The sequence below is a fragment of the Bombus huntii genome, chromosome 10 (genome assembly GCF_024542735.1).
Source record: "Bombus huntii isolate Logan2020A chromosome 10, iyBomHunt1.1, whole genome shotgun sequence".
Lineage (NCBI taxonomy): Eukaryota > Metazoa > Arthropoda > Insecta > Hymenoptera > Apidae > Bombus > Bombus huntii.
Genome location: NC_066247.1, coordinates 10,130,753 through 10,141,681, shown reverse-complemented (window position 1 = coordinate 10,141,681; position 10,929 = coordinate 10,130,753). Strand labels below are relative to the sequence as shown.

At 34.4% G+C, this 10,929-nt stretch overlaps 1 protein-coding gene across 2 annotated transcripts; it reads left to right on the top strand.

The window, feature by feature from the left end:
* Positions 1 to 393: 393 nt before the first annotated feature.
* LOC126870318 (uncharacterized) lies at positions 394 to 10,929 on the top strand. Of its 2 annotated transcripts, XR_007691287.1 has the most exons (6): positions 394 to 1,000; positions 1,319 to 1,420; positions 3,714 to 3,781; positions 4,164 to 4,262; positions 8,961 to 9,092; positions 9,719 to 10,929. XR_007691287.1 is itself a non-coding variant. In XM_050627906.1 (4 exons), exons 2-4 carry the CDS (start codon positions 1,369 to 1,371, stop codon positions 10,009 to 10,011), a joined length of 477 nt encoding a protein of 158 aa, XP_050483863.1. In that variant the 5' UTR covers positions 394 to 1,000; positions 1,319 to 1,368; the 3' UTR covers positions 10,012 to 10,929. The 2 variants fall into 2 exon arrangements, 1 of the variants encoding a protein (XP_050483863.1); XM_050627906.1 differs by lacking the exons at positions 3,714 to 3,781; positions 4,164 to 4,262.

Below are 10,929 nucleotides of genomic sequence, written 5' to 3'. Positions count from 1 at the left end.
TCCAAGCGTTCAATGACGGCCATTTGGTAAAACAATTCTCTCTGCGGTTAAGATATTTTTGCAAAAGCATTCTAGTTTCTTTTATACCAATCGTAAGATATCGAAAATCATTTATCTCTTCTAATTAATTCCTTACCTACAGTTAAACTAATAATTTATGATAATTACTCTATTCATTTATATCAATTTATTCATAGAATGTATTCATGGAATCAAGGGAGCAAGTGCAATTTAGATCAAAGCCAACCAGTTTTCATCATCCATTGATGCGTGCTACCATTGGTAAGTCGCATGGTTTTGTTTCTTCGACGATAAGTTCAATGTTCATGTATAATTATTTGGAACACATGCTGTACCTATTCTAATTGATAAATTTCAATACATACGCCGTGAGACACCGTGGAATGCGTGCGTTTTAGCCTTAATTATTCGTAAGATAAATTAGTCTATGTTAAGAGCATTGTGAGCTCATCGTGTACAATGATACTTATCCATCTTGCAAGGAAAATTAAAATTCTATTCTCTTTTTCTGCCGAAACACGCGTCCATTGATTCTTCCGAAAGGTCGCAAACTCGTTCGTTCGTGCCGTGATTTTTATTTGATTTTCCGATTGATTGCAGTTTCTCTTTGGCTTCTCCCTACTTTTAGGGGCACATACAGCGTCAGTAGCTTCATTTTCTTTCTCTCATCCCAGGTTAGACAAATGTGTCTTTGATGCCGAATGCAAACCAGTGGGGCTACGAATTATCGTACGATGTTTATAAAGATCGATGTAATCATTGTGTGAGATATAGATATTGCGCGATGTATCCTTTGTTTGAAATTTGGAAAGATTCGTGTAAGATCGTTTTGTGTAGATCGTTTGACTTTCCGTATCTGCTTGTATCTCCGTCATCCTTCCCACCACGCCACTTTGGAAGCTGCTCAGCGAAACTAAGGCGCGACTAGTCCATTCAGTCGTCTTCTTTTCTATCGATAACATGGATCACGTTGCGTCAGGTTTGTAACCTATTCTAACCTATTAGCGGCGTCACTTCTTCATTACTGTCATTACTATATTTTTTACTATCGTTTATATCTCGTTATTAATATCGTTTAATCAATCCACGTTTATTTAACGATTTGTCGAACATTCAGATAATGAAATTAGGTGGTTTTCTGAAATTTTTTGTTTGTATCTCTCTTTAATCGTCTATTTACAAAATGATACTGTTACCGGTAGCTTGTATCGTAAGCTTTCGTAATAAAATCGTTATTGATCGTTTGATCGTATTTTCATGTAATTATTTTATACATTTCTAGTTTGTTTTTGTGCAGGTTATCGATCGATGGCAGGGATAATATAGAAGTAACAGGAATATTAATATATGGACGCAACGACGATCAACGATCAGTCTGATGAATTTTCATGGAAATCTGGTAACGTTTAATTTATTTTAACTAAGACAGCTGTGTATGAATGGTTCCATTGCCTTTTTATTCGAACATGGGTAACATTTGATATACAATTTATGTCTACTTTAAAATATACTTGATACATATTTCATAATAGATCGTTTCGTAATTATTTGGAATATTAAAATGAAAGTAAATACGATTAAACAAATCACTTTTTTTCATTCAAATATATGAAATCATTCTCTTATTTCAAACGAACTTGTAACAAATTATTTTATTGTTTCAATGTAATTCATAATGTAGAATCCTTGATAATTTAACAATAGCTTCGTGTAGACAGTTTGAAACATAGAAATCTTAACAATAATAGCTTTAACTATTTCGATAGGTATTGTAACACACTAGGTATTGGTATATCGAATTCAAATTATTTTTCTATATTGTAATATCGTAGAATAAATTTGAATTAGAGATCGGTTGAAAATAGAAAAAACCGTGTACGTCGTCCTTCTGTGGTTCGTTTACATTTAAGAGCGCCTATGTGACTAAAGTCACCTAGTTCTTACAGAGATATGAGAAAAACAATAAAGAACGCTAGAGCAGAAGGACGGTTTCGGGTTCAAGGAGCGATGACCGAGAGGTCAGAGTATGCGAGTCGAAAAGCGAGTGTGTTGCGAGAGTCAGAGCGAATTGAGTCGTTGAAGAGCAGAGTCGTTAGAGCTAATTGAGTCGTTGAAGAGTAGAGTCGTTAGACGTTTCGAGTCGTCGAAGAGTAGAGTCGTGAGAATTGATAGAGTTGTTAGAGAGAGAGAGTGTGTGTGTTAGATTCGTTGTGACGAGAGTGATCAAATAACTGTAAAGTTATTTGATATAGATACGAGTATTGCATTTAGTTTCCGTTAAATATCGTTCTCTGTCCAATTTATATCCGTATATTCAGTTTAATATTAATAAATTGTAAGTAATCGGGAAAAAATTTCTATCCTTATTTTCCGATATTACAATATTACGTGAATTTGCTATAGTTTCCGTCATATATTGCAACTTTGTAACTTGTGTCTTTTTCATAGAGGTGGCGCGCAAATAGACTGAAATACTTCAAAGCAAGGCTTCGCGCGCGTTTCTCTAGCATTCTTTAAGCATTCTTTTAGTTGTGAACTTTTGAATTCTTGGAAATATTTTCGGATATTTATAACACGCGACCGTTGTGTGTTAACTATGTTTCGTGTTCTAATAACGAACATTCGTGGTATGATTCTCGCAAATGAAATGATCGATTCCCTATTTCGGTTAGGACAATAGAGGTGGTTATATGAAGTATTACACTGAGATAACGGTTTACAATTTATTCCAACAACTTTGTAGAGAAGATAGTTGGGCTGGTGCGTATAGATAAGTGAAGTAGGTGACTGATCTAAGGGTGGAAACCCGGTCAAGAGATGTCGACTGTTCTAAAGATGGAAAATCAGTAAAGTTCGGTGACGACGCTATTGTCACGTAAAATAACAAAATAAAAAAGGAATTTGAGGTAAAAAATAAAAAAAAGAAAACTTTATTTTTTTTCTAACATCAATACACTTTACAATCTACTTCCGAACTCTAGGCGTGACTTTCTAAGACTGACTCTTACGATTTTACTTTCGATCGGATTCGATTACTTTCTTTTGTCATCCCTCAACATCCCCATCGTCCATGCATTTGCTAGGCGTCCGCGATCGTTGCCACGTGCTCTTTCTTCTAGAACCTTCGGTGGATGGACCGTTGGGATGTTGATGGTTCATTAGGCACTTCAGCGATATACATTGTCGCCGAGTGCCGCCACATCTTTATCTCTATCTCTATCGTCAGTCCGTCAGATTTGAAGTATGCCGGTCGTGACACTATGGCGGAGGAAAGCTAGCGATGGGTGTGTCTAGCGCACGGGACCATCGGATTTGTTGATGATAGTTTTGACTAGGAAAGTGAGGGCAATAGTCATTGCTTCTGATTGGATGAGAAAAAGGTTGGTGGGCAAGGAAATGTTCTACCCGCCCCGGAGAGAAAGTTGCTAGCCGGAGACACCGAACGTGAGAAAAACCAACTTTCCCGTATCATTCCGTAGTAGACAATAAATTTAAGGAACACTTGAAATAAAAGAACTATGAAAATGCCAAGATTTATGGTGGGTCCTGAAGACTATTGAGGGTACGCAGTAACGATGCGCAGACAACTGGCTGTCATGTTGCCCGCGGATTGGGGCCTGGTTTGTGTACAGAGTCACCGGACGTAACATTATGTATTAACGATATAAACGATATCTTATGTTTTGTTGTAGACATATCACAGCTTCAACTTTTCCGTCTTCTTTGGGAATGTTCTAACAGTGGCTCAGAAGCCAAGAACGTAAGTATCTTTACATATCGTACTTTAATTATGTCTATTCTGTATATTTTGTATATTTTGTATATTTTGTATATTTTGTATATTTTGTATATTTTGTATATTTTGCTTTGAACGCTATTAATTAAGGAATACAATTTGATTAAAAACTTGGAAGGTTAGGATCTTCTCAGGTTATTCTTCTATTAAAATAAAAAGAGTGTTAGTTAAAGTCTTAATATCGAATTGTAAAACAAATAACTAACATATTTCAGAAATTATTCTAGATTTTAAACTTTCATATCAGAGTTTCAGTTTTTGTACTTATCGAAGTTTATTAGCATTTTAATCTTTATTATTAGCAAAGTTACAAATTCAATAAACTTGCATTTTTCATTATCTCCAGCTTTTCAAATAATCAGCAGTCATTCATCGTGTTTTGTTCTGCTGGGATAGCGCGGCAGTTCGATGGCGTAACGCTTCTGTTCCTCTGTTCCTCCTAACGGTGAGTCGCATGCATTTCTGTTCCTCCGGTCACTCAATCGTGTGATAGGATGGAAAGATGCGAATCGGCGTGGGGTTGTATTACGTAGAACTTTTTGCGAGCATAATGACCGTGGATATTTTTTAAACTCGTGAGTAGTAACATTTTTCTCAAATCTTTATTTATTAGTTCAGGATAGGTCTTCTCGCACATCGCGATTATAATAATTAGTTTTTTAATAGTTAGTTGAAACATGTACATTTGAGAATATACTCGTGGTACTTATAAATATGTATATTAATATTCGGTAGAAATAGACAAGTATCGACACGAATATACCTGTGTCACATAAATATGTCGGAGATGAAAGAACACCGGAGCCTTTGGAATTTTGGATAATCCCGCAACATTGTAACCTAGAGTCTACTATAGCTGTAACTGAACAATTGTAGTTGTTCAACCCGATTGTAATTGTTCGAGAGTTGTGATAATGAGCTTGGGCTCGAGGCGACAGTCAGTTGCCGAACATAGCCGCGGTCACGGGATGAACGCTTTGCCTAATAAAGGTATGGAGTAATTCTATAGCTCTCCTTAAAAGAAATATTCGTGGCGACACGCGACAGTAAACATTCCAACGGTTTCTGTCCCGTGGCTCGCCACACGCAGACCCTATTCTTCGAGTTTTACGTTACGTTTTAGATTATAATGTATATAATATACAAAGGAAATTATAAAAGTGGGGCAAATAACTGGTAATTACACTTAATAAATTAGATATAGTATACATTAAAAAAAATTTTACTTACCTGAAAAACAACATGTCAACTCTAGAAAATAATTTTTAATTTTCGAAATATCAATGTATATGTTTGACATATCAGATCAATATGGCTCCGAAATATGTTACACGGAATTGTTCATTTTCATTTGTTTGTTCCAATAAAAGCGCTAATATCTGGTGAAAAATCCTATGTATTTAGAAATTAACAGAAATGTTAAGTGAGCTGTTATTTTGCCCGCATTGTATTTCTTACATGTAATGCCTGTTACACGTTTTATCTTTAAAATAGTAGACTCATTATTTACTCGAGATTTATTCCTAGCGCACAAATATTTTTCAATAGAGCGATGCAAAGTTTTACTGTATCTCGGATCATCACAAGTTAATCAAAATCTTGAGGATTCGATTTCACCGGCTCAAAGTGACTTTTGCAGGCAAAAGAAATTGTTCCTCGGATACTTTAATATTTTTTACTAAATTTCATCAAAAATAGAATTTTATTTGCTAATAGAAGATAACTATGTTTTGGTACTCCTACAGAACAGTATCACAACATTCGCTAAAATTACAAATATTGTACAGTATATTCACTACAAGGCTAATTAAAATAGCTTGTAATCCAACATATAAGAATGCTACTTGCAAAGTATCTTTGCTAGTAACAGTTTAAAGTAGAGAGATATTCCTAAAAAATCATATATTTTATACATATATGTACGTAGTATATACAGTGGATATAACTATCTTTCTGAATTTATAAAATAACAGTATATAATAATAAATAATAATAATATAATACAATAATAATAAAAAAATAATATAATAATAAATAAAAATAACATAATAATAATAAATTTATAGAATAACAATATTCCAATATTTATATTTTTCCTTGTTGCAATTTTGTAAACCGTCAAAGCGTTTACAACAGAAATTCCCAGAAGGAATTGAATGCCAAGTTTTCTGTACCATTTGATTCCTTTTCTAATTGTGGTGGCATAAGAAACCATTTGATCGGAATAATCTATACCACACTTTCCTTCGTTATATTCGACAACAGCTAGCGGTTTTAATGTAGCGAGCAAGCGAAACGAAAGATCATTCTTGAGACCACCACTTGAGCGATTCGCATTACTAAAATATCGATAGGAGCACCTAGCAGAGAACGCTTGGTATTGCTGTACGCGTGGCCTGACGCAGATTTTTTTGAAAACACGCGTGGCAGTCAATGTGTTAATAAACTATTAAACTACATGTCGTGAAGAAGTATCCCCTTTAAGAACATTTATTAATAGCTCTAGAGTTGATAATATTAGCTTGAGGAAGTTCTGTATGTACGTGTAATTGATAGTACTCGCGTACACCTGTGCGTGTAAAACGTTTCAAGTTAATAAAGAGAACATGATACACGTGGAATAGGTATGAATAAAAATTACAAGAAGCCGGAGAATATTCTAAAACATATGCCATGATAAAATATAAATTGTAAAGAGTTATAGATCATGTTATTATATATTAAAATTATGCTTAACAAGCAGATATTAGCGTAAATATGACGCTGCGTTAATTAAATCCAACAATATTGAGAAAAGAACAAATTGAACAATACCTAGAAATAATTTAGAAAAACACTGTTAGATCAATTTCAAATTGGGTTTTCTTTACTCAATGTCAAACTTAACTCTTATTCGTCTTTTGCATAAACTCTTTTCGTGATATGAAACTTTAGAGTTGACATGCTGCTGATATTAATTGCACACGCAGAATAAGATTTTCCAAATTGAACCGAAACGATTTAGACAGAAAAATGTAATACTTTCAATACTCATAACAATTATTTATGCATTCCGCATATAAACCTACCGAATATTTATTACTTACTTTTAGCTCAAAAATATTTGATATACTACTACCAAGCAAATATTAGATTGAAGAGGAAATCATACATGAAAGATGTCACTTTTTTTAATAAAAAGTTCGTTCTCATCAAAGTTTCTGGCAATTTATTACATACCTGTGTACAAAGTGGATTACTTTGTAACACAACTGGAAAGTAACTTTCTTTAGTAATGATTTACGTAATAAATTACGCAAAAAGTAAAAAGAAGATTATATTTTAAATCATATTCTAAGAATAACTGTATTTTAAACGTGATTTCAAAAGAATTTTGAATTTAAAAATTCGTCGAAAGTACATACGTACTTACTACTTCGACACGATCTAGGCTAATTATGTGTACTAATGTTTATACATCTTGATAGTTTATACAGTTGAATGTTTATACATCTAGATAGCTGTATTCAAAGAGCGCGTCGAATCTTTTTATAGTATTTGCCTTTTGATGTATTAAAAGTATCATTAGTGATATTCTTCTTATTGTCGCAAATATGTATAGTTCTGCTCATTGCATCGACAAGTGAACGGATTTTAAGCTTCCTATTCTTTTACATTTTCAATATTTCCAGAGTTATTTGTTTTCAGAATAAAAAAATATTAATTCCTGCCACTTTTGAGAGAAATTGTTTAGAAGTGTATCCTGTTTATCTCGAATCGCTCAAATATATCGGGGAAAAAATGAATGACACAAAAATCGAATGACATCGAAAAGGATATACTATTATATTCGTGTGTATTTACTTTGCGTGTATTGTCTTAACATGAAATCTCTTGCGTGTTAAAATATTTCAATGGATATCTTCATTTTTTGTTACATAATCACGCAGCTGACGTTCAGATATCTCTAAAATACTAGAAACTTGCGTCTTTCGCACCATCCGCTATCGTAATAGAAACTTTCAAATTCGACAGAGCAATACAAAGCACGCGAAAAGTGACTGACCAAAAAAGAACTGAATGTTTTGACGACATTAAGAAACTGCAGCCTTGTATTTCAGCAATATCATACCAGCAATAACAAATTTCGAGAAATATCTTTATGTTCTATTCCTGTGGCGTACTTTGGATAACGCTAATCCCGGCGACACACTAAATTTTGAAATCCATACGACTGATTCTACAGAAGCGGGGATTCTACAGCAGCGATTTCGCTTGCACAGTTGTTCATTTAATTTGTGAATTGTAAGAAACCTCAAGTATGCCAGAGGACATAGTGATATTGCTACAAAAGCGACTAGACAAATAGAGAGCTACATGTGATTTTATCGTATTTTTTTAACCCTTTCGCTTCGGCAATCCAGTCCGCCGAAGTACTGTCACTGAACGGAAACGCGCGCCAGAAATACGCACAGTGTGCGTGGCTACTGTATATACGTTTTCCTAAGTCTTCAATAATAATAATTCTTGTAAGAACCGTATACGAAATATCGTTTCACTGTCAATGGATTTAGTAGATTTTTTAGCATGAAACAATATACGATTTTGATGTTGTTTCAACAAGGAGTAACTTAAAGAAGTGATTAATCCAATATGTCAATAAAATCAAGGGAAAATGTTCTGTCGATAACGAAAAAATATATTAATGACCACAGATAGCATTTGTATATGCATCATTTTTGTCAAATTTTGTCTTCAAAACACAACTTTTTAATATTCCTATTTTATCTACTTTTGCTAAAATACATTAAACACATTTCAATACTAAACTAAAGATCTTTAAACTTAAAAATGACTTTTGCTTATTTCCATGTCACAAACAATTGGCTTTAATAATTATCGATCAATACTCTCTTATTCGTAAGCACATCAGCATATTCGATCCATGCAAATTCACGTAAAATGTTACTACTTCCTGCCTTTCGTTACATGTATCTTAATAAATTGTATCTTATTAAATCTTAATAAATATGAGTCTTAATAAAAAGAAGTTACTTTTTACGTAGACCAAACCTAGTTCTATTATTAAGCGCGTAAGCAGATAAGATGAAGATCAAATAGAGGCAAAGCTAAAAAATAACGACTATATATTTTCATGTTTCAGCGTTGAAAACTTATGTGGGTGAAACGCTAGAATTGACTGGAGTTCTTCGACAAGAAATGGGCACTTGTCTTTGCATAGACAGCAACAATGTGCCTCCGACAGTCAGCAAACGTTACTCTGTACAAGTTCACTGTATGTATTATTAAGCGCTTATCATAGAGTTATTATACAAATATATTTGCAATTATCATTCTTATATATTATACAAGGTGAATCAGAACAGGTGGAAAATATGGCAGAGGTTGATTCTGAATACTGAAATAAGAAGAAAATTTTATATAACATAATATGCCTAATATGACCATACGTTCCGCTTATAGCTTATTTTGCGATGCTAAACATTACACAGATGAACGATTTCTTGGAAAATAGATAAATCGTGCTGGCCTTATTTCCGGACCAATACGCTCTTCGGATCCGAATCCGTTCGATTATTAAATACGGGGACGTTTAAAATCTCTTACTTATAAAACGTTAGTTGACGTGACGATCAAAATTTTCGACAAATTCGTGTAAGCTGTTCGAACAAGATGGACGATCTATGACGCGACGCATTCGCGTTTCCGTAGAAACTGGAACTGGTCGATTCGAGTAATTTCTCTAAAGATAGGTAAGAAAGTACTGTGACACAAAGCAAGCGTCTACTCGAAAACGTTTATACGAAATTTTCTTCTTATTTTAATGCGCTGAATCAGCCCCTGCTTGCCTGGAAGCCGTACTTTCCACATGTCTCGAACTCTATCATACCGATCCACTAGGTAAACAAAATAAAAACCTGCCAAGCACTGTGGCGGCACGGGCCACGGAACTTTTCAACGGCTCCGGATGCAAAGCGCGACGCCGCCAAAGCGCAACACCGACGTGCCCAATGTACCATCGATATCTTCACACTCTTTCCGCCGAATTCTCGGAAGAGCATACACGTGCCAGCACTGGCGGCACATCTAATGAATGCACGCTAGTGGGGGATATCGATGGGCTACGAAGGGAAGAATCTGCGCGATCCGAAACAAAAGCACAGGCAGTCTGTCTTACGCCATTAAATGTGTAACTCCTCGGTACTATTTGCATAGCAACGCGTCGAATGATCTCTCGGTGTCTATCGTTATTTGTTAGTTGTTACCAGTTGTCTGTTAAGTGTAATTGTTAATTGTTAATTGTTAACTCTGATTGTTGATTAGTTCTAAATAAACTATTGTTCGTTAAAAACACCAAGAGTAGTTCCTTACGCACCTATCACCATACCACCTCAGCACGAACGCCGTATAGATTGTTTTCACCTGTTCGATTCGTGCTAGATTTGACTAAAATACTCATGCGAAGTTATTGAAAATATAAAATCCGAATTAACATCCAGTTTTCAACAACCTGTCTAAAGATACCGCTCACAAACAAGCTATCATTTCTTGAAACAAATATATAAGATTTATTTACGTTATCAATTTTGTCGTGTGTCGAAATACAGCCCACTCAAAACATTCTATGGACCAAACGAAAAAATTGTTGACATTGATTGTCAACAAGTCCTACAAACTAGGATCTTTCATATTTCTTTCGCTTTTGATAATTAGACACAACCTCCCGCTAGCCGATGAGTCATTCTGCTATATTTGGCTTATCCTTTGTTATTATACAAATTACTGCCATTGTTCACGGCTGATCTACTAATTCGTTTGGTGACTAGACACTACGTTAGATATTTTAATCAAATAAACTCATAATTGTATCGATAAAATACTTCCTATCAGTACAATATATGATCTAAAATTTAAACATCCTGCTTCAGGGCGACATATCCAGTGAATTAACGGCGCCTGAACAATCCCTTAAAACGGGTAAATCTATAACTTTATTATCTAATTTCAACCTAATATCCACAAACTGATCAACATAATTTCACTATGCCCAAAAAGAATCGCCTTGCAAATGATATCGATATTTACGACATTTCTTTGCTATATTAATATAG

Excerpts from the sequence above, each read along its gene's own strand:
- LOC126870318 (XM_050627906.1), top strand. The coding sequence starts at position 1,369 with ATGGACGCAACGACGATCAACGATCAGTCTGATGAATTTTCATGGAAA. Across the intron at positions 1,421-8,960 it reads TGAATTTTCATGGAAATCTG|CGTTGAAAACTTATGTGGGT; the intron begins GTAACGTTTAAT and ends TTCATGTTTCAG. Across the intron at positions 9,093-9,718 it reads TTACTCTGTACAAGTTCACT|GTAAACAAAATAAAAACCTG; the intron begins GTATGTATTATT and ends CCGATCCACTAG.